The sequence below is a fragment of the Tripterygium wilfordii genome, chromosome 5, assembly GCF_013401445.1.
Source record: "Tripterygium wilfordii isolate XIE 37 chromosome 5, ASM1340144v1, whole genome shotgun sequence".
NCBI classification, from domain to species: Eukaryota; Viridiplantae; Streptophyta; class Magnoliopsida; order Celastrales; family Celastraceae; genus Tripterygium; species Tripterygium wilfordii.
The window spans coordinates 10954295-10977079 of NC_052236.1; the positions used below are offsets into that span (position 1 = coordinate 10954295).

At 36.7% G+C, this 22785-nt stretch overlaps 3 protein-coding genes across 4 annotated transcripts; 1 reads left to right on the top strand and 2 right to left on the bottom strand.

The window, feature by feature from the left end:
• Positions 1-12: 12 nt before the first annotated feature.
• On the bottom strand, positions 13-3279 carry LOC119998436. Its single transcript, XM_038845769.1, has 3 exons — positions 2693-3279; positions 2157-2279; positions 13-1710 (listed from the first exon to the last, which is right to left on the bottom strand). The coding sequence occupies exons 1-3, from the start codon at positions 3140-3142 to the stop codon at positions 301-303; spliced, it is 1983 nt and encodes a 660-aa protein (XP_038701697.1). The 5' UTR covers positions 3143-3279; the 3' UTR covers positions 13-300.
• Positions 3280-12710: 9431 nt separating this feature from the next.
• On the top strand, positions 12711-15966 carry LOC119998278 (B3 domain-containing protein At2g36080-like). The gene is made up of 3 exons (XM_038845562.1): positions 12711-13670; positions 14090-14283; positions 15756-15966. Exons 1-3 carry the CDS (start codon positions 12923-12925, stop codon positions 15804-15806), a joined length of 993 nt encoding a protein of 330 aa, XP_038701490.1. The 5' UTR covers positions 12711-12922; the 3' UTR covers positions 15807-15966.
• Positions 15967-19623: 3657 nt separating this feature from the next.
• On the bottom strand, positions 19624-21994 carry LOC119998279. 2 transcript variants are annotated; one of them, XM_038845564.1, is made up of 4 exons: positions 21877-21994; positions 21268-21421; positions 20709-20871; positions 19624-20025 (listed from the first exon to the last, which is right to left on the bottom strand). In XM_038845564.1, the coding sequence occupies exons 2-4, from the start codon at positions 21403-21405 to the stop codon at positions 19832-19834; spliced, it is 495 nt and encodes a 164-aa protein (XP_038701492.1). In that variant the 5' UTR covers positions 21406-21421; positions 21877-21994; the 3' UTR covers positions 19624-19831. The 2 variants fall into 2 exon arrangements, with proteins under 2 accessions (XP_038701492.1, XP_038701491.1); XM_038845563.1 differs by having other exon boundaries at positions 20709-20892.
• Between the last annotated feature and the right edge of the window lie 791 nt (positions 21995-22785).

A 22785-nucleotide genomic window follows, 5' to 3' on the forward strand; every position in this document is an offset into this window, starting at 1 on the left:
AGAGATGCCAGATAAAAAGGAAAGGGAAATAGATAACGAACAAAACCACCCATGTAGCAGTGTCTGCTTAAGCACATATTTTACAAGGATTCTACGACACCCATTCCTACTAAAGGACCACGATCAAACGCACAGTGAGCAGCGATTACTGCAACTAGGGCAGCTCAAAGAAAGCAGCCAAAGCATTATACACGAGGTCACATCTAGTCTAAATCTTTCAGTACCAGGCAAGTATCCAGTCCACTTACTGTAGGAGGATGGAACAAAATGTGTATCAACACATTTGAGATTTTTTTTTTCTCACCGTCTAGACCTTATTGCACTCTGGCCTTCACCTAGCCTTGACTTCAACACGGTCCCAGGCACTGTAGGAGGCCTCTCCTGAGCTGTAGTTCCATGCTTTTGTGCAGGCAACGCGTGTCCATGCTGCCGCACTGGACTAGCATAAACTCCAGCAGAATCGATTATATTGCCCGACAAAATGTGTTCTCTGAGACCCCTAGCTGATTTATACCCATTAATATCATCGCCGTAACCTTTAACCTGAGCTGGCTTCTCCATTTCAGTAAATCTCCCCCAATCTATTGCATCTGCAGGACTTTGGATCCTTTCAGTTTGGATGCCCCATTCTACTCCATCTGATACACTTCTTTGCAGAGAGGTGCTTTTCCTTGGTCCTTTTCCAGAAACAGACATCCTCCCCATGAGTTCTTCATCAATTAGAGCCTTTCTTACATCAAGATCAGTATTCGGAGGGTAATTCCACTTGTGGCTGTTGTTGTTGCTGTCCATATTTAATTCAATGGAACGTAGATCACTTTCAGCAGAATCTTCTCCACACTCCACCCCGTCATCTACTTCTCCTTCATCGTCCTCATAAACTTCTTTTCGATGGTTACCAGATCGAACTTTACTTAAATAAGCTGCAACATCTTCATCATTTAGACGATATATAGGACCGCGTCCTTTCTCCTTCGTTCTTCTGGTCCCTAGAAAAGCTTCAAGTTGACTACTCAGTTTATCAACAGCTGTGTCTTTCTCCTCAAGTTGACATTTAGCTTCTGAGAGTTGCATTTGAACTCTCTCTTCACGCAGCATATCAGCTAACTTCATCATCTCCCTTTCCTTCTGAACCTCTTTGCAAAGTTTTACAGAATCTCTCTTCGCTTCATGCACTTCAACTTTCTCTTCACCGATATCTCCGGCTAATTCATCACATACCTGCTCCATTACTACTCTTGCTTGCTTCTCATTCTCAAGTTCTTTCACTGCCTTCAATAGAGATGACTTTGTCTCGGATAGTTCCTTCCCAAGCTTTTTATTCAAGCTTTCAAACCGTCTCCTAAGCTTTCTCTCTACATCCAGTTCTCCTGCGATAGACTCAATTGCAGCTTCAACCACTTCTTGTTCTCTGTTTTTCCATGCTGCCTTTTCTTCAGCAAAACGCTTCATCAGATAGTTGATCTCATTTTGATCGGGGCGCTGTTCTTGGATAAGCTGATTGATCAGAAGGCGAGCCCTCTCAAGCTCAGCATATAAAGTTGAGATAAGGGACATGCTTGACGAAGGTCGATCGTCATGACCCCACATGCGGTTGATAATTTTGAGTAGCTCTTTAGAAGTTATCAAAGCAATACTCACATCCTTCAAACGATACTTGACTTCAATGGTAGATCCTGTTGGAGTCTGGGCTCTAGATCTACTCTCAATCTGTTATCATGAAAAGAAGAGATGCATTCATTTACTCCATTAAAATCTGTAGGAATTAGGTTTCAAACTGTTTCTCAACTCATAATTAATAGGATAGGAGAACACTTGAACTCAAGAAACTCTTGAGAGAGACATATCCATTTGGTCGTATAAAAGAATAAGAGATTCAAAAAAGAGCAATTTAACGATTTCGTTGTAGCATTTTAGAACCAGAATATCATTCAACTCAGGCGGATGCAATTTATTGACTATACCTCCATTAAACTGTTTCGCAACTCATGATTTGATAATAAAAAAGTTACCTAATTAATAGCTTAGGAGAACAAGTGAACTGAACAAACTCTTGAGAGAGACATACGAATAGAATAAGAGATTCAAAAAAAGTAATTTAACGATTTGTTTGTAGCATTTAGAACTGGAAGGTGGGTGCAATTTATTGACCATACCTCCATTAAACTGGCATTGCTAACAGAATCCGGTACTCCAACACTGCGATCAGTAAGCCTTGGCCTGTCAGAAATGGATGACACTCTTCTATGGCGACCACCTGTTCCAGATCGATCCATCCTCTACAAACATAAAAATTTCAAGAATACAAGAATCAAGAGCCCGACTCCATCGATATCTCACCAATATCATAGACAGAACATGCAGATTGCCGCTGAACTATAGTGAGGCTTTAAATTTTAACCCAGCAACTCCATTTCCAGAATTGTATTGGAGATGGATGATCCAATGCAACTGCGTTATGTGCGGACTAAACTACTATAAATCCGGATCCACAACAATAACATCAACAAAGGAAAAGCAAAATCAAATGCTAAACAACCGAAATTGAAGTTCGGGTTTAAATCTGGCCTACCAAATTAATCGTCATAAACTATAAATACAAAATGAAATCAAACATGAACCAAGTCCAGTTACCTAAGGAAAACAAAAGTGAAACGGGGAGGCATAGAGCTTAGAAAGAAAGCACACCAACCTCAGAGACGGGACTGTGAGAGGGATCCGACAAATGCGGAGGCATAGAGCCTGAATGAACAGACCTAGCACCGCTTCTCTCTCTGGCTCTAGCCTCTCTCCTTGACCTCCTCCCCTCGGGGTCTTCACGAGGCATCCCGTTCATCTCCCACAGCGTCGCCGCCAGCTTCCTCGCCGAAATTGGCTCCTGCTTCATCTTCCCACTGCCCGACTGAGACGGCGCGTACTTGGGCGACTCCATGGCCCGCAATGCCAAAGAAGGAGTCCTTGCCCCCATCAATCTCCACGTAGGCACGGGCGTACTGGATCCACCCCTCCTCCCCACCAGTATCGCTCTCTTGAATCTGTAGTTCTGGACAATCGACGACGAAGATGATGCCGGTGAGGAACACCCTCGTTTTCTGACTTTCCCGGGGAGCAGCTCCTCCATGGTTCGGTTCTGCCTCGGCATTTTCGCTCTCTTTCTTTTGTGAAGTCAGATCTCAAGCGATCTGTGATACACCACCAGCCATAAAACAGAGAGAGAAATTGAAACAAAAGGAGACTCTGCACACTCATACATTGCTTGTGTAAAGTGTTGAGATAGTAAGGTCGGTGTTACGATAACGGTAAGGCTTGCGCCGACGTAGCTAACGGTCAATTGCAAGAAGGGGTATGCGGTCCGGACGATCGAATTATTCTAACCCATATTAAATTAAGTTTGAACATAAACTATATGTTCGAAATTTGGGTCAAAACCCAAATTTTTTCAGATAAAAATTCAGATGCAGGTCCAATCACGCAAAAAATTTGTTTGATTTACTCGTCCAAACCTTCTTTTTTGATTTATTTATTTAGATTTAAATCAATTCAGATTTGATATTTACTTATTTGGATTTAAACCAATTTGAATTTGATCAATTAAATACGCCACAAATCCAATATGACTTAGGGTATAGAAATATAAACATTTCTTAAACAAGTGTTATTTGTCCGACCTGGAACCCTTTTTTTGTCACCCCTAATTGCAAGAAACCGAAACTTTGTGTTTTTTAAACGGTAACGCTACGTATCCATAATAAAATCATCCATAAGGGTTCATAATCTATGTGGCATGATTACTAAGCAAGATGACATAACAACTTTTTTACTTTTTCTTTTCTTAAATGAAACTTTAAAATGTTATGTCTCTCAAAATACATGTTATATTTTAAAAAAAAATATACATATTTGAATTCAACATGTAAAACTCTTTTTAAAATGGCTTATTGTTGTGCGTTCTTAATTATATTTTTTTATTACATTCTTTCAAAAACAATGTATAAAAATCTTTAATACTTAAAACGATGTGATTACACGCAAAAAATTGAAATAACTAATAAGAGACGAGACTGTGCTAGTCAGAAACAATGGAATAAGAGATCGTGAAACAATATAATAAGAGATTGTGTTAAAATAATGTAATTGTCACATCATTATGGAAAATTATGTATGAAAAATATCATGGATTTATATCATTTCTGTTTTTTAAAAGCTTAATACTGGTTACTTTATTAGCGAAAATTGGATGGATTTTGGACTTTAGTGGTGGGCCCCACGGTGAGGAGGTTGGAAAGAAAATCTTTTGACCTTTGACTCAATATATGGTTTTCAGTGTGAATGTAATTTGGCCATCCAATTATAGAAAATTAAAGTAATTATCACCCGTCAAATGAGCTTATGACCACACTCATACATACTACTATTACTGGCTATAATGGTGGTCCAAGTTATTTTATTAATCTACAATTTGTTGCTTTTGAGACTTCTACATATATATATATATATATATGTATAATCACTTGCGAATAATGCAGGTTGTTAGCTCAGGTAGTCGGGTGTGTAGGGATTGTATGTATCATCTTGATTATCAGAGTTCGAATCCTCCTCCCGTTTAAAAAAAAAAAAAAATGAAAGTTGTTAGCAGTCAGCAGATGACTTGCTTATCAACGACAAAATTCATCTTCATTGACTTGAGCCGCTTGGTCACAATTGGAAAATCATGGGCTCATTCTTACAATTCATTTATAAAATGGGCCGATAAAAATGGTTGAAGAGGCCCAACTAACTAGGTTGTATCCTAGAAGCAAACTCTCTTTGTTCTCTTCTTTTGTTATAATTTACTATTGTTTTATTTAAAAAAAAAACTGAGAAGGGAATTCGAACCTAATCATCATCATAGTGATATACATCATTCTTACCACTCCAACTAATTGCTCGGGTGTAATTCTCTATTGTCGTTGTAGCTTCCAACATAGACAAATACAAAACTTAGTATAAGAGTATCATGAATTAACATTAATAATAATAGCTAATGAAGATGGAGGAGATGTGAGAGCTTCTGGATCAGACACTCATGCTCCTAACATGGCAAAAGCTAGCTAGCTAGCTAGCTTGGTTCAGAATGATAGTCAATATATATATATATATATCATCATTAACCCTCATGACCATGTAGGGTGAAAACTGCATGGTAAAAATCTATTATAAGATTTCAACAATCATTCTTGTGTGGTGGTTGATGTTGTGTGCATGCGCAAAAATTAAATATGAAAGAGAGCATATTTTTGCTGCCTCGTAATGGAAAGCTTCGAAAGGTAGAGCAGAGCCACTTACTGCAAAAATTGGGATTTGACATACATTAACCCTACTGGATTACTACTGAATTTGGTGGCCATGTGAGTAATAATATGATGTTTAATCACCTTAATCTAATTATAAAAATATAACTTATGATTTCATTTGGATTGACAGGCCTGGAATTGGGCCCATTAGATTCACCTCACTCCAATGCTCCGATCCAGCACGCAAAGACATTAAAGCATTAAAAGCGCATGAAGGTGAAACAACCTTGGCCCGTTTAAAAAAAAAAACCTCCACGATAACCTTGCGTTTAACGAGTTCGATTCCTACTATGAGAAATATTTTTGTGATCATGTACTTTGACGAAAATTACATCGTTGTTAGGTGGAGAACTTCTGTGCGTACAGACTTGACGATTCAAATTTCGACTCAAATAGTATGTATAAATGACGAAGTTGTATGATGTCGTTTTCAGTTTTTAAAAAAATTTGATATGTCAATCCAAATAAAATCATAAATATATAGTCTGATTTTTTTGTTTTTGCGTGTGGGCTTGAAGACTCTAGTTTTAATGTCTTCATGTCCATATCGAATGTACAAATAACAAATTTGTATGATGTCGTTCTCGAATAAAAAAAATATTGAGTTGTCAATCCAAATCAAATCATAAATATATATAGTATTTTGATAAGTGATGCATCAAGAAAAACATGTAGAATGCTTTATTGACCATACCTAAGTTGCGTCTTTGAATTTTGACAAGTAGAAATGATATTCTAATTAAACTTGACTTGCTATATTATTGTTCAACCTTTTGGGAACTCCGCCTGCCTTAAATAGTCTCCAATTGAGCTTTCTTTCAAACAAATAATACAAGGAATAAAAGGAAACAAAACAATCCTGTTACTGTAACTATATGTTGTTGCCAATTAAGAGATATGTCTGAACCCAATTGCATAGATAACAAAAGATGAATAATAATGATACATGTAGCCATCAAGATTAAAGTGGAAAGATAGTTAGGCCTAAAAAAAAAAAGGCAGGTGGGTGTCTATCTTTTCCAAATCTGCTAAGAGACTAGTTATTGTCATGCAAGTCACTTTCAATTTGGGAATTTGGGATGACAAATGTGGTTTGACTCAAAAAAAAACCAAACTCTTATGAATCCCAGTATTTTTGTTTCAATTATCTCAGATGAACACACGTGATTTCATATAGGGCATGTGAGGTCCATATTTCATAAGAATCATATGCATTCATCTCAACATCTGAGATATCTAGAACAAAACATACGGGATCCTCAACATTATTGTTTTTGCACTGCATGGCATGGCATGACATGGGTTCGCTAGGGGCTATAGCCCAAGGCCCCCGAATCCCCATGACCTCATTTTATTTTGAAAAACCATTTGTGTTATGATAGTCTCGAGCCCATTTAAATAACATACGACATTAAATTTCCGTTTTTAAGAAGGGTCATGTTTTTAGAATTCGTCCAGGCTTTCGGAGACGGAGACTCCTTTTACTGTTTTACAACCATTCACGGTCTACCGGCCAACTTCTCTAGAACAAATTTGGGAGGTGTCATACTGTCATGGGCTTTGAAGGGACCATACTAGTTTCTGTAGAGATAGACAGAAAAAGAGAGAGACCTTGTTTATACATGGGCCCACACGTGTCAGTGACCCAGCTGCATCCGATAAAGGAGTAATAAGCATGCGAATGCTGGATAGCTAGCAACAGCAAACCAAGGCCCGGGAATGGAAATATGGGTTTTGTTTTTCACGGTGGGCCCACTTCCAAGAAGCTAAGAGTTTTTGATCTGGTGGGCCCTGTCTGTGAAGAAGAGCCCATGCACGCCTTCTGTTCTGATGGGGAATTAATTTCTTGTAGGTAGCCATTTACGGCCAGGCCAACACAGCCTGAAAAAGTGGGGACATGGCTTCTAGCACTACATATATATATATAATGTTTTCTCACATAAGGTGTAAAAGAAGGATGTAAAATGCGAATCACTATTTTATCATTGCTTTGTAACATATGGGAGGCAAAACAGTAAATCCCATTTGTCATCATTTCACTTAAATACTGGTGAAAAAAATGGTATGTATTTTACACTCTGATGTGATAATCTATATAAACTTTGGCTTGAACATTTCTTATTTTTTGAGTTTTAAAAAGTAGAATTTTCAAAGTCATAAAAATCAGGCTGTGAATGTGATGTTGATTCTGATAAACATGCATTGGGAAATTGTTTGTCTTAATTGTATAATATATATATATATATAGTTTTTTTTTTATTGCATGAATTGGAAGTTATCCATGTTAGTCCATAATTGCAATTTAGGGGTTGGTATACGGTGGCAGATATTTTTCTTGTATGATTAATATATAGTTGGATATAGATATAGGCCACCTAGCTTTATATGGAGAGATGGGTGAAGAAAATGTGATGTTTGTCTCCTTTTGTTTCGATGATATCATTTTTTTTTTCTTTTATTTTGTTCTCCAATTGAGTTAGACTTTGGATAGATTCGACATAACTCACAAGTCCAACAACAATATGATTATCCGCTCTCAGTCAAAATCCTCACGGATTTGTTCCTCCAAACCCAACGTCCTCGTTTAAGTCGAAAAAATCGATCATACTGTGTTAGGTTATGAGAGCTACTTATCTACTAATCCCTTCTTCCTTTCTTAATTGATGTGGCATCTCATCATAAAGTCTTAGCACCTGAATGCTTGAGCCAATATTTTCGCTCACTCTGTATATATAATTAACCATAGATCTCCTATCCAGCTATCCTGGTGGATTAAAAAGTCCAAGTGCATACCAAACAAGATTCTGTAACATTCAGCCCCACTATATATATATATATATATATATATATATATATATGTACATACATATGCGTCAAGTGTGTATAAGCATCAATGCATGGTCCTTTTCAAGACATATGAAATTTGTATTCATATATTCATGAGGTCCCCCACCACAAATAGCATTTTGAAATCAATAACCAAATATTTAATTTCACAAAGTTCATTTGTATTTACTTGAGAAAATATTAATGAAGACCAAATTGAGCCTTTGTTTTTAGTTTCTATGGTTTGAGCATGTATATATAAGAATAATAATTGATACTCTCAAGAAGACTGAAGTCCACGTCCATCTGGCATAACCCAATTTTGGTGGTTTACAAGCAAAACGTAGTTCCTCTCATTGAAGGCGTGCTTTCTGGGCCTAAGCACCAATGACGATGGTCATGAAGGATAAATTCGTGCGGACACGTGGCCAAAAGCTAACAATAAATGTGTTTGGGCTGAGAATTTCAACATGGTATCGGAGCAATATTTCGGACCAGTTTGACGGGCCTCTACCTGTTCACTTATTGGGTCTCATATAACACGATCCATAAATGCAGGGAAGTGTCAAGACTCAAATTCCACATCAATCTGACATAATATAGTCGAGTGGTTTATAAACAAAACCCAACTTCTCTCACATTGAAGAGCATTTTCTGGATACAAGTACCAAAGACGACAACCCTTGAAGAACATATTCATGCGGGGGTCAGTGGCTCAGATCAAACAATATCTTCAATGCATTTGGGATGAGAATTTCAACAGATACTTTGAATCATAACATCAAACAACAATCTAGGTATAGTTCATTGTGTTGATTAATATAATAATAATTGTAAGAAAAATGAAGAGATACGGATCAACCATTGTAAGATTATGGTGCATTGCATTGTCCTTGGTCTTTGAGTTGGTGCATTTTGGACACCCAGTAATTGATGTTAACATTGAACTGAAATCATCTGAAGCATACAGACACTAAATTAACATTAAAAAATAATAATAATAATTAATCTGCAGATAGTGAGTGAGTCCTAATTTTGATAACTACCATATTAATTAATATTTTCTATTGATTGCAAAAAGAGGGTCATGGACTCTAGTGAAGAATAAGTCTATGCAAGCCAGGTGGGTTTTGCTTGGGAATTGAAGAAACTAACCACCCCCAGATCAGGCTTTTTTTTTATTTTTTATTTTAGTGTTTTGTAACAGCACACACATACACACACATATATATATATGAATATATCACACTCTGCCTGTTTTGTTCCTTCTCCTCCTCCAAACTCTCCACGAATTACATGACAGATTCTTTATGGTCAAGGATTCCAAAGCAACATCTTGCAGAAACTTAATTATACAAAAATTTCAGGTTTTGCTCATTAAAAATTTGTGATATTTGTTTGTGGTCCAAATTTTTGTCAAGACTAATATCCGTATAGATCGGATTGGCATGACTAAACTGAATGATATATAAGTAAAGTCCTAACACCTCTCATATTATGACGCTTTTTCTGAGCCTATGAACCAATGACAACGTCCCACAAGCCGATATCAGAGATTCACACCCCAAACAATCAATCATATCGTCCACTTTGAGGTTCCGATTCCCGTGCATATATTGGATTACCTTCATAGATTTGTTCTTCTTGAGCTTACCAACTTAGCCGAAGCCCATGTCACAAGCCCAGGAAAAGGCCTAATTGATTGCTTAAAAATGGACTTTGTCATATATACCACTCAGAAGATCTTTATCTTAATGATATGGTATTATATGTCTTTAACACTTCTCTACACTTGTGAAATAGGTTATGCCAGACTCAACAAGTGGAGTAGAGGCTATGTCCAACTTGATTGAATCGCTCTGATAGTCGGATATATCATATCAGAAATCAACACTCAAAACAAACCAATCATATTATCCGTTTTGATATTCCAATTCTCATGGATACATCAGATCACCCTCACGAGTTTGTTCTTTATGAGCTCAGCAATTAAGCCGAAACCCAAATCACTATGCGTCTACGCCCAGGAAAAAGTCTGATTGATTGTTTAAAGGTGATGAACTTTGTAATATATATATCACTTGAAAGATCTTTAGCCTTACCGACGTGGTATTATATGCCTTTCACAGTGGATGCGATTGAGACGAACAGGTGCATGGATATGTGCAATAATTAATAGTAGATAGGCTAGATGACAGAAGCAAGTTGTTTGTATTTAGACAATGGGTGTAACACAACCCAACAAGGCAACAACCTCTATAATTATGTTATGTGTCTCCAACATGTACTTTATGTAAAATTAAAACAACCTTGGCTTTTGTAGGGGATGATTGAAAGGGGAAGGGTGTCTGAATCTATCTGGAAATTTGAGGTGGGTTTTGTCTCAAACTCATAGAAAAGACATATCTAATCTAACACTACTACTCATCATACAACAATAAAATTAAAACCAGAGACAAACCCAGACAAAGACTGTGAGTTAGAGAGAGGGGGGAGAGAGATTTGAGTATGAGGAGAGGATTCAAACACGACTGACCAAAAAAGAAAAAAAAAGAAAAGAAGGGTTTTCCAATTGGACAAATCTTATCTTCATCCTCTCTGTCGTCTCTCTCTGATCATTGGAAAGGCAAGTCATCATCTGCAAATATTTTCTCCAGAATTTCCTTGATTTCTCTTTTAAGACTAGGAATGGCCACTCCCTCCAATAATGGCTGTCAAGCACGTGACTAAATTACTATTCACTCTCTCCCAATATTCACCACCTACTATGTCTATTCATAGGGGCGAAACCAGGGTATAATAGGAGGGGGTCGTCAGGGGACGGACGTATGATTTTATGTCATGGTTGGTAAAGTTAAGCGGTGTAGCCCCCAGAATTTTTTTTGGGTTATCTACGAATTATATATTTGAAAGTACAAAAAAACCATTAAAAATCAAAAGTTTATAAAATATGATAAGTAATAATTATCACATATCTATTTGTTTCACCCATTTGAATATAATTATTTGTAATAGGGGTCTAATTTAAAAATTTAGGAGGGTTTTTCTGTAATTTACTATATATTCACTATATATGTTTCACATAGTATAAATGTTGAGACAAGAATCATTCGTGTTTGTCCATTTCAATATTTGTGATAGGCCGGATAAAAAATACTAGAATCCGTAATACTGATTAAAAAAATATTGAATTTGGCCGTAATTGGGGCAAAACGTGAGAGATACTAAACCTTGCAACATTAACAGCCGTATTGATGGGACCGGATTATGAATATAAACGTTGTTGGTCCCACCATATGATTTGTTTGCCAATGTAGTAACATGGGTTGTTCCTTAATTAATGACACCCCACAAAATCTTTATTTTTTCATAAATTGAATCTCTTCTTTTAATCTTCTTTTTAAATATTTTTTTTATCTTGTCAATTCAGTAATTTTAATTCTCACACTGTGTCTCTCATCTCACATCCAGGGGTGTAATCAGGACGAGTTTGGGGCGGAGAACTCTTTACCTATTCTCGTATTCATAAAAAAAATTCATTATCCGTCTCTATTAAAATATTCGTTGAGTATTTTAATTTTCATCCCATTTTCATACCCGTCAGTATAAAGAATCCCCGTCCCTTTATCCATGTCTATATTCTCACTCATTGTCTTCTCCATCAAAATATTAATACCCGTCTTTCGACTAATGAAATGTATCTATTTGATTTGAGATGAGATGGGCTATACAGATATCCGACGGATCTCGTTGAATACGGGTAATTTTGACATCCCTAATTCAACCCCTTCCTACTACTCTTACTTTTATGTGAAAACTAAAAATATTAAAATTTTACACTGAATATAAGAGCATCCACATCAGATTACCTAAACATGAGTCTGTCTGTAAAATTTAGAGATTTTGTCAAAATAGAGCTCTGCATCAGATTACCTAGAGGTTCCCTATTTTACAGAATATGAACAGTAGTTCCCTACATCTAGAGAACCACTATTCACTTCCCTAAACATAAAATAATATTTTTTACTACTTTATTTTCTCCTCTCTCCTCTCTCCTCATTTTTTCCCTCCTCTCTCTCCTCACTCCTTTCTTTCTCTCTCTTCTTTCTCTCTCATCTCTTTCTCTCTCATCTCCTCACATTTTGACTCCTTTCTCTCTCCTCACTTTTTCTCTCTCTCTCTTCTTTCTCTCTCCTCACTCTCTCCTCACTCCTTTCTTTCTCTCTCCTCTTTCTCTCCTCACTTTTTCTCTCTCTTCTTTCTCTCTCCTCAATTTTTTTTTCTAATTTTTAATAACATTAATTTATTATTTTAATTAATATATTGTTTTAAATGTAATTAATTTATTATTTTAAATAGAAGTAGTTTATATGAATAGAATAAATAAAGGAAAGAGAAATAAATATTATTTTAATGCAATAGAGAATATGATAGGTAATCTGATGCAGTGTTGATAGGATAGGGAATCTGTAAAATAGGGGAAAGTGACATTTTGTCTGTATTTTAGGGAATCTGTTAAGAGAAACTGATGCAGATGCTCTAATGATTGAGTTTTTTTCATCACGCAAAACCTTAAAGTACTCTCGTACTTCCAATCTCTTCTTCTCTCACACACAAACTCTCTCTCTCTCTCTCTCTCATTGTCATATCTGGGTAGCTACATCAAATACCAGCTCCACAGTTTCCACATCAATCCCATAATCATATCACTCACACACACACACCTCTTCCTTCTCCTCCACACACAATCCACACAAACCAAAATGTCCATAAATCACTTCTCCACTGACCTTCCACAGACATTCTGGTTTTCACCACCACAGCAAAATCAGCCTATCATGGACTCCTCGTCTTCTTCTCACAATACTCCTCCTGAGTGGCCCGCTCAATTCTACCACCACCAGAATAATCAACACCATCCCTGGTTCAATTTAAATCAAGAAGAATACTACGAAGAAGAAGCAGCCACGAACAGCAGCGGAATCCGAACCGAAAAACGAGACGAAGAGGAGGAGGTCGTTGTGGTTGTTGAGAAGGAGGCGATGTTCGAGAAACCGTTGACGCCGAGCGACGTCGGAAAGCTGAACCGACTGGTGATTCCCAAGCAACACGCGGAGAAGTATTTCCCACTCGGAGGCGGTGATTCAATCGAGAAAGGTTTGCTGCTGAGTTTCGAGGATGAGTCGGGGAAGTTCTGGAGGTTCCGGTACTCGTATTGGAACAGCAGTCAAAGCTACGTGTTGACGAAAGGGTGGAGCAGGTACGTGAAGGAGAAGAAACTCGACGCTGGCGACGTCGTTTTGTTCGAACGGCACCGCACCGACACTGAAAGGTTGTTTATTGGGTGGAGGCGGCGTGGTGGTGGTGGTGGTGGTGGTGGTGGTGATGTGCAGGATACTAGTCATGGATGGAGTGGCAGAGGATCTCATTTAGGGCAATTCTATCCTCCTACGCATCATCATGGTCTTCATGCTGTGCCATACCAACAACCTCACTGTCTTCATGCACCTGGTACTTCACATTATCTCTCCCTTCTTCCCCAAAACTTTGTTCACAGTCGGTTACAAAATTGCTTCAACTTTTTATTACGCTCATCGGAGTGCGTGAAAATCACTCTCCAATTACTTTGCGATTACTGCCAGAGCGTGGTACTCACGCCCTTGTTCTTGTTGGTTTTGGAGAGGTCTGGCTTGAATTAGGGTTTTGTTTGCGAAAATGATAAAGATCTCGTTTATTCTAGTTATCCCCACTGTTGAGTTAGATACATAGTATTTAAGTGAATTCGTGAATTTCACGTTCCGTATGATGTATATGAAATCCCGTGTGTACAACTCAATAATTGTGATAAACGGGATACCAACCGCTCGAATCTTTAAAATTTTCGTTTTGTTCATCTTACATTGCTTGAACGTGTTTTGTGTTTATTTCAGGGTCTATTGTGCAGAACCAAACACCGCCGGTGGTGAACTCAAAGAGGCAAGTGAGACTATTTGGGGTTAACCTGGAGTGCGAACCTGAGGAGGAGCCGTCCGAGCCATTCACTCTTGATGGCTCGTCCTTGTCGAGCCAGGATATTGTTCAAGCCCATCATGATAATTACTCTCCTAATCTTTTCAATTACACGGTAAAGCCATAAACTAGTTTTTTGTTTCTTATAGTGAGACAGACAGTGTTCAAAGTAGACTAACATTGGCACATGTTCTTCAGGACTCATCTGAATTTTATATTATTAAAAGAACTGTTTTTCTTTTCCCCTGATAGTTTCATAACGCTCGATCTTTTCTGAATCACTTGTCAAAAGTTTTTTATTTTACTCAAATGTCTTCTTTTGGGTCTCTATTTTTTAGCTATTTGCATGAATTTATAGATAATTGTGAAATGTATGTAACATGAAATGATTGATGAACAAAATGAGTTTTTTTGTTTTTGGTCAGACCAGGAGTTGTATTTACAAAACGTTTCTATTTTGGGAGGACCAACTACGTTAGACACCGCAATAAAAGACTTTTTTTTATTATCTTTTTCTTTGTTTTTCCAGTCTAAATCAGTTGAATCAAAATCAAACCGACCAAGGACGACTTGCCCAATTGAGACCATTTTGGCTTTGAATTGTGTGGTTGCTGCACATGATTATATTATTTTGTGGTCTGAATTGGGTGGAATGGGGTTTTGTCTTTGCCAACTCTCCTACTACTAGTTGCAATCATTTAAGCCTAAAACAAAGGTAATTGCTAAATGCACATGAGTTTTGCTAAATGCACACAAACATGTTTTTTTGTGTATTATATGAATTGACAATTGACTTGACGTATGTGTATGTATGATAAAACAATTGACTTTTTATGTATGCACACAAACACCTACCCAGCATTCAAGCAGCATATCTGCTACTAAAATTGTCCAACATTTCTGCTACCACCGTTTCTGCTAGAATATCTGCTACTTTGCAAATGCTCTACCAAACTAGCCCATAGTACGTAAAGGACGACATTTCTTAATTAACCCCACACAACCCATGCCAACCAACATTCAGGGTGTATAATACCACACAACCTATATGTTAAGTTGTAAATTAAAGAATTTTTTTAGCATGAAAAAATGACTTGAATTAGTGTACCAAAAAAAATATTAACACCTAATAGTCTTTGACTCTTTGACTGATCGAAAAATTCTTTTAAAAATACAAAATAAAAAAAAAGAGACAAAAAAAAGGTATAATCAAAATGTTGATCAAGAAAAGAATAGTAAAGAAGTCGACGAGGGGTAAAAAGTAAAAAAGAGGAAAACAAAAGTGAAAAGGCTATCGTGGACCCCACTAATATAATGTAATGATTATATGTAAAAAAGAAAGAGAGAATAAAAAGGTATCATGATGGTGTATGTGAAGAGTGAAAAGACAGTCTTGGAATCAACGCTGTGTGCATTTAGTAAATTTTGTGTACATTTAGATGTACCCTAAAACAAATGGTCAACCAGAAAAAGTATTAGTCATTGCTAGTTAGGCAGGCATAAAGTACTTGGCTTTTGAAAATTATATGTATGTAGGTGTGATGAAATGCAAGTACTGATAATTACAGTGTTTGTGATTTGTCACAGGATATTACTTTCCCCCGAGATGTCAACCAGATGAGAAATCGCCCAGGATAAGATCTGAGGATGTGACGTCCTGGATTTGACTTGAGGAAATTAAATACCCCACTTCCAAAAATCCCCACCCCCTATTTTTTTTTAATTAAAAAATCACAAAAAATCCCTGATTTTCAGTTCCCACAACATTTCAAGGTTTCTCAAAAAAAAAAAAAAAAAACTTTTCAAGGTTTAAGGGAAAGGGGAATGGAGGTTGGAATGGGAAGGTACAGAGAGCACAGAAGACAAAGTGACTAAAAAAGAGGGGGCATGGGGAGTGGGACCCAGGTGACGTCAGAACAGCCAACACTGTTGGAAAGATTTTCTGGAAAGAATCCATTTGGCACACCGTTGATATTCTCTCCCTGAAGATTTTTTTCATGATAATGGGTTTCTTTTCTTTTCTTTTGTAGTGAGTGGGTGGTGGGGGGAGTTGGTGTACTGTTGAATGGATAGATATAAATATAATATATCATGTATGACAACCCAAAGAGTAGCAGTAATAGTAGTAGTAGTAGTAGACTAGTAGGAGCCCACTCCTCCCTCCACTCCAAATTACCTGATAAGTAAGCCAAGCTGTTTGTGATGCTCCACTTTCACTTGCAGTGGAAGAAAAGCATGAACCTTCTAGCTCATCTGTAACTTCAATTTCTAATCAAATAGAAAGAAAAAAAAAAGAGTAAATTTGTTAGAAATATTTTGCTGCTGCTGATGATGGATTCCTAGGGATCTTAGTAGAAAACCAGAAAACTGAAATCAAGAAAGATGAGCAAAAACATTATGAAACAGTTCCAGATTGCTTAGATTTATAGCAATTCTAGTCTCTGTTACTTTACAGATTTAGGGCTTACGATGCCCAAGGCTGGGAGTTCAAAACAACCAATTGATTTTTTTTCCTTGTGGAATCATGGTGCCCACTCAGTCCGAAGGCACCTTGGATTGGATGGTTCTTTGGTTAAAAAAAAAGATATTATTAGCAATGATAACAGTATCAAACGCCACGCACACACGAGCTACTTCAATCAATCTACTAATCAATTAAACTTGCAACTAAATTTCTCAAGGAACATGTACTTACTCCTTCCAGTGCCATTTGATTGCCTCTGGTGGTGTCTTTGGCAGCATGAGAGACCCAACATCAAAATCTCCATGAAAGAATCCACGCACCCTCCCTTTACGCTCATAACATCACGCATGAAAGATATAGTGCATTCCACTTCAATCCACACCATCTACTGCAAACCTAAATATACCTCTCAAAAGTTGAAAACTTTTAGTTTCAGCTAGTATTTCAGATCCCACCTTCGCCTACAAAACCTCATATCATGATATGATTATGAGCAGAGACTAATGCAAGTATTTTGCAAAAAAAGACTAACAGCCAACTTAGAATTTCACTTCAAGCTCTCTAAATTCATAATCCTATTTAAGACCAGCAGCCTCATTGGCATCTACCAATGTATGGGTATTCTGGTAATTACACCTCATAGACAAGGGCTTAAACATTCAATTCCATTCCCTTAGCATTCTATAATGAGCAAGGTTGATCACAATACCTTTTCCTCACTTTAAAAAACTCACAAACCCCTTACATTAAAAAATTTCCAATAACCCTATATTGAACAGAGCCTAAGTGTTGGCTTCCAAGGAACTACTATTTAGTCAAAAGTGTTTTATCTTTCCTTTGTTGTTAACTGTGCCAGGAGATAAAGGCACTTGCAAGATGAACTGATTGCATTCATATAATAGCAAGATGCTAATCTAGTAGCTAATAATAGGGGGAAGAATTTTTAGGTTTATCATCATGCCCATCAACTTCAAACTGTCTAGTTTACCCCAAAACTATTATGTGTCAGCAACATATACTTCTCTCCACAACTTCAATGATCTTTGCTGAGAAAACAAACATACAAGAGTCCTGGCTATAGGCTTTTATTCTTCACCCACCCATTCTAACGAACAAAATAAAAGTGAATAATGAAATTCAACAGTAAAGGCAGGTAATTTAGCACAAAAGATGTGCAAGGATGTGTACATTACCTGAGCAAATAATCAAATACAGGGTCAAGGGATTATCAGGGCCCATAAAGATCGAGATATGGAAGATAACCTTTGACCTCTGCTGGTGATAGAATCCAGTGTCTAGTGGCTCTGCAAGTGGGAGGGTCCCCAGACGTGTTTGTTATAGTTGCCCTTAGGAAAGTGTCCAATCGAGAAGACAAATGGCCTCAGCTGTAATGGGTTTGTGCTGCAAGGATTATCTAATCATGCAATGACTAAGAATAGTAGAAAATGTAGAAAGACCATGTGAGTTTTTCTTCATCCAACTTTACTTTCCTTCATCAGGCCTTTTGCTTTTGGGTCAGCATCACCATTAATTTCACTTGCTACTGCCAAAGAAGCACAAATTTAATGCCAACCTCAAATTTCAGAAGAATAGAAGTTTTAACACTATAGTTATAATAGCCCAAATTCTTCAAGAAACATAACCGGATAGATTATTCATTAAAGAACAATCCAATAATTCCTTTTGGAAGCAAAAGTATAACTAATATAAGGAAAATACAGCATCATATCAAGACAAGATGTAACTTGATTCCTTGTGGCCCAAGTATTTAGTCCGTAGAAATAAAAGATGAACTTTAATATCAATACCACAGAAGACTTGAAAGCAAGGTCCATGTGCTTGAAAAGACTGCAGCAAAAACCAGTCAGCAAGTGATATCAATTGAAAGATAAGCCCACAAACAGTCCCAAGTGATAGAACCTCTTCCTCAATATAGGAAGTTCAATTGGTGGTTGAAATAACTCTCTTCATAGTCATGCATGCAAGCTAAGCTATTGTCGCTCCTATGCAGTTCAATCAAATGTGTGCTTCTGAGCCAATAGTAGAAGCCAAAGATTAATATCATATTCTCTATTTCTTCATCTCTCTTTGCACGCACTATATAACGCACTTAAGCATATCCAACCTTGTATTGATTACCAAAATTGTCTGCCACATCTATGTTCTCCAACAACTAAAAGTATTGCTATAGAGCATATCATATTCTAAAATAAATAAAAAAAATAAAAGTTCAGCTACCCAGTTTCCCAAGGATCATGAATTGAGGACCCGGCCCCAAATGAAAAGCCACAACAATAAAAAAGGATGAGTAATTCAACCAAATGAAGACCAACTTTAATATGATCAGAAGAAACTAACAAGAAACATATAAAATAAACACAATTTGAAATTATTGGGTGCATGCACGATTAACCAACCTAAGATGTGATAAAGATTTTGCAGGGCCACCGGATTTCATTCATGATCAGAACATGCCAGTTAACTTGTTAATGCTTCTGCAACTCCATGAGTATCATTCTGTTTAATTAAGAAAGCAGCAATCAACTTAAAGACCATTGAGAAGGGTTTCAAATTGAAACAAGTACGAAAAGCAAAGAACAAAAAACATTCCAACAAGATTAATGCTTACACTGCTTTTCTTCCACTCAAGGTAGATGTCAAAGACTTGCATAAGCACCACTGACAGTTGATCTAAGTTTGAATCCATCCAGAAACTTGTTGCTTTTGTTCCGTAAACATAACATATTACAAACAAACTCACACTGTTGAGCTGGTGGTAGCAGCTATCAGGCATTCAAAACAGCAAGCATCATGGACACAACAATTATATGAAAATTATTACATATTTTTCATTTATTATCCATCGATATGCGACACAAACTTAATTTTGATGAAAAAACAAATATTAAAAGTAGTTAATATGAAGAAGGACCAGGACCAAATGATGTGGTAAACTCAAATCAATGGAGAGATGAGGCAAAAGGAGAAATTAAAGCAAAAAGAACACTCCACAGCTCCAGAAATGGATAGCGGGGAATAAAATTATAGTTACAAAGGATTATCAAGTACATATCTCGCATGTCAGTTCAAAGTACAGTTAACTCAGCTCTGATCGATCATGCTGGTGATTCTCTCATATCAAGCAGATAGAAGATTCTATGAGCTTACAGACTTGCAGACACATGGGGATACTGGGTAGTCACGTTGATTTTTTTGGTCCATCGCCTTCTTCCTTATTTTTTACATCGTCCTTCTTCTCCATGACCTGCTGGACTCCTTCTTGATATCCTTCTATAAAACTCTTGAGTGCATCTCTATATGCAGAAGCTCTTGTCATGTAAACTCGCTGTAAGGCAGGCCTTAATGTTTCCATACCTCCTCTGGCAGCCAGAGCTTCATTTTTTTCATCCCAATAGGAAATGAACAAAATGTCACAGCTTCAGCTAATGAGTAATTAAACTCAAACATGAAAAGAAGAGAAGAAGCATAGATGAAGAGGAGCAAATGGTCGAGTAAGACAACTTGTAGGGAAAAACAAAGAAATTCTCAAGCAAAAAATTCACAGGAGAATAGCAATATATAAAATGTCACGACACGAGAAACAAATATTTTATAACAATAAGCTCATTTATAGTTTCATCATAGAAGTCATCCACAATAGCTATGATTACAGAATAACTATGCTTCACCAGTTGTAACACGAAATTTTCAGTCAGCCTATTATGATTTTCAAAATTTTCTATGAAAAGATCATATTCAAAATTTGGAAATGACCTCCAAAATGAAAATCTATTACCAAAATAATCAAGGATCTAAGAACTCAATGAATACGCAAATATTACAAATTATGTCATTACATCATAATCTGAAGTACTAAGTTACTAAGAAGTTCATACAATTTTCAATCCAGAACATGAAAGCACACTAAAGCGCTTCATCAGCTGACCCAAACTAAGACTATGGTTGGGAGATGAAATGGGGTTAATAGCATACCTCATATGATTAATCTGGACTTGACTAATAGCCAACAACAGAATAGATCAATAAAAAAAAAGCACAGGATATAGCATTCCTACCAAGATCTTCTACCACTGAAGGTTCTTTCTCTTTAGTAGCACTTTCTGCTCCATCAAGTTTCTCTTGGCTCCCATCATCCTTCTTATAATCATTTGGCCGAAGGTCAGGACCAATGTCCCGTACCCAGCTTGCTGCATAAAGCCTAGAGGCCTCCTTCAAAATCTGTAATTTATGAAAAGGGCACTGGATATATATTATTGGAGAGCAACTTTCTAGTGTTTGCTTCAATTATTCGCACTAGACAAGTTTAAATAGCAAGGCCTGGAGTCTATCAAACCGAAGCTTGGAAAAAAATATATGAGCATCTTGCAAGCACATGTTTATTCATATTTTTTCCAAGAGTTTCAACTGTTCCTATTGTATTCCAAAATATAGCTTACCCCTATAAATTAGCATGTCAGCAAACACACAGGCATCTGAAAATTTGAATTTAACCAAAGACAGAGAAATAAAGAATTCAGCTCGGTATAATGTCAAGGGAAGCCCAATCAAAACCATAAGCCAGCACACAAAACAAACTAAAGCAGAGAAAAAAAGAAAAAGAAAAAGAGAGCTTACCAAGAAGCGCTCATGCCAAGTCAATTTGCGTCGCTTTTTGATGTGGGGAGGATCGGGCAATGAGGAAGGGAAAGCTATCTCTTTAAGATCATAACGAATATAATCGTAAACTTTTCTGCCTACCACTTTCAGCTTCATTCCAGCTTCCAAATCACTGAAAATTAGTTAAAACAAAACCACGACAACATTGAACACATTTTGTCAGTACAACTGGGAAACAGTAATTAATTCCAGGGAATGAAAAATAGATACCCGCACTCCTGCTCTACCTAGACTCTAATTCCCGTATTGTATTTATCAAAACATCAATAGGATACGAAGAAGTGATTCCTAATTCTACTGTTTAGGATATTAGTCTGCAATAAGCACACAACATTTGAAACAATCTTCCAGATAAAAGAGATTTATCGTTTACCTTCTATCTTTGTTTCTGATTCAGAAACGCATCAAAGAATTTAAACACAACTACAACGAAGTGAAGGTCGTGGCCATGGCGATCCCCATTTTTCATCCCAAACCAAACAATTCCAGGTGAATCGGATGCAGTCTCACATAAGAAGAAGAAAAATAAGAACGAGGAAATACAGAGAGAGAGACTGAAAGACGTACCAGCGCAAACAAATGGAATCGCGGAAGGCTGAAGCTGCTGCGCGGGACTGAAGCTTCTAAAATCTCTAGCAATTTATTTTCCCGTACACCCTTTCCCTTGATTGGAATGAGCATGGACCTGGACCCAGAAGTTGGGCTGGCAAAAAAAGTCCAGAAAGGACCAAGATTTCTTCAGCTGGATTAGCAGGTTACCCTAGCCGGCTATAGCCCATAAGAAATTTGGGCTTATTTAAGTCATCTTCTTTATTTTTTGATATCAATAATTTTTAAAAATATTAAAAAGTAATAAATGATAAATACTAATGATTTTGAATTAATGATATATTTTTTTTGAATAAAAAAATAAAATTTATTAAAGAAAATACCGAGAAACCTAAATGGTTCTAAATCGTTGGATAAAGTGTGTAACATATATATATATAATATTTTAAATTTCAATAATTAAATACATGATTGAACGAACAAAAATTTACATACTTTTTATTTATTATTTTTTGAAATTTTTTAAAAAAATATTTATATCTCAAAAATAAGGAAGTGCAGGTGTGTATATATAGGATTTCTCACATAAGAGTTTAATGTAATGGTGTAAAATAAGGGTTACATTTTAATGGTGTGGATGAATGAGATGATAAGTAGGGTCCACTGCTTTGGGTCCCACATGTTTTATATATATATATATATGTATATGCTGTTCACGTTGCAGCAACTAATGGAAGTAAGAGTTGTGCTAAGCAACAAGAGAGCCATTTATATTAAACAACGAATTTGTCCACTTTTCATAATCCTTTAAAAAGAGTCTTTGATCTATTTATTAAAAAAAAAAAACTATTTATTTAAACTACCAAATAACTAAATAAGACCCAAAAAATTCTCTTCCCTGCCTCTATTTTCTCACATGAGAAACAT

What these genes read in the sequence shown, in the direction of transcription:
- LOC119998279 (XM_038845563.1), bottom strand. Translation starts at nt 21,405, where the DNA reads ATGAAGCTGAAAGTGGTAGGCAGAAAAGTTTACGATTATATTCGTTAT. An exon ending in CTTGGCATGAGCGCTTCTTG is followed by an intron (nt 20,893 to 21,267) that starts GTAAGCTCTCTT and finishes ATATATATCCAG; the next exon opens with TGCCCTTTTCATAAATTACA. An exon ending in TTCAGTGGTAGAAGATCTTG is followed by an intron (nt 20,026 to 20,708) that starts GTAGGAATGCTA and finishes AAAAAAATGAAG; the next exon opens with CTCTGGCTGCCAGAGGAGGT.
- LOC119998436 (XM_038845769.1), bottom strand. Translation starts at nt 3,142, where the DNA reads ATGCCGAGGCAGAACCGAACCATGGAGGAGCTGCTCCCCGGGAAAGTC. An exon ending in CTCACAGTCCCGTCTCTGAG is followed by an intron (nt 2,280 to 2,692) that starts GTTGGTGTGCTT and finishes TTATGTTTGTAG; the next exon opens with AGGATGGATCGATCTGGAAC. An exon ending in GCAATGCCAGTTTAATGGAG is followed by an intron (nt 1,711 to 2,156) that starts GTATGGTCAATA and finishes TCATGATAACAG; the next exon opens with ATTGAGAGTAGATCTAGAGC.
- LOC119998278 (XM_038845562.1), top strand. Translation starts at nt 12,923, where the DNA reads ATGTCCATAAATCACTTCTCCACTGACCTTCCACAGACATTCTGGTTT. An exon ending in TCACTGTCTTCATGCACCTG is followed by an intron (nt 13,671 to 14,089) that starts GTACTTCACATT and finishes TGTTTATTTCAG; the next exon opens with GGTCTATTGTGCAGAACCAA. An exon ending in CTAATCTTTTCAATTACACG is followed by an intron (nt 14,284 to 15,755) that starts GTAAAGCCATAA and finishes GATTTGTCACAG; the next exon opens with GATATTACTTTCCCCCGAGA.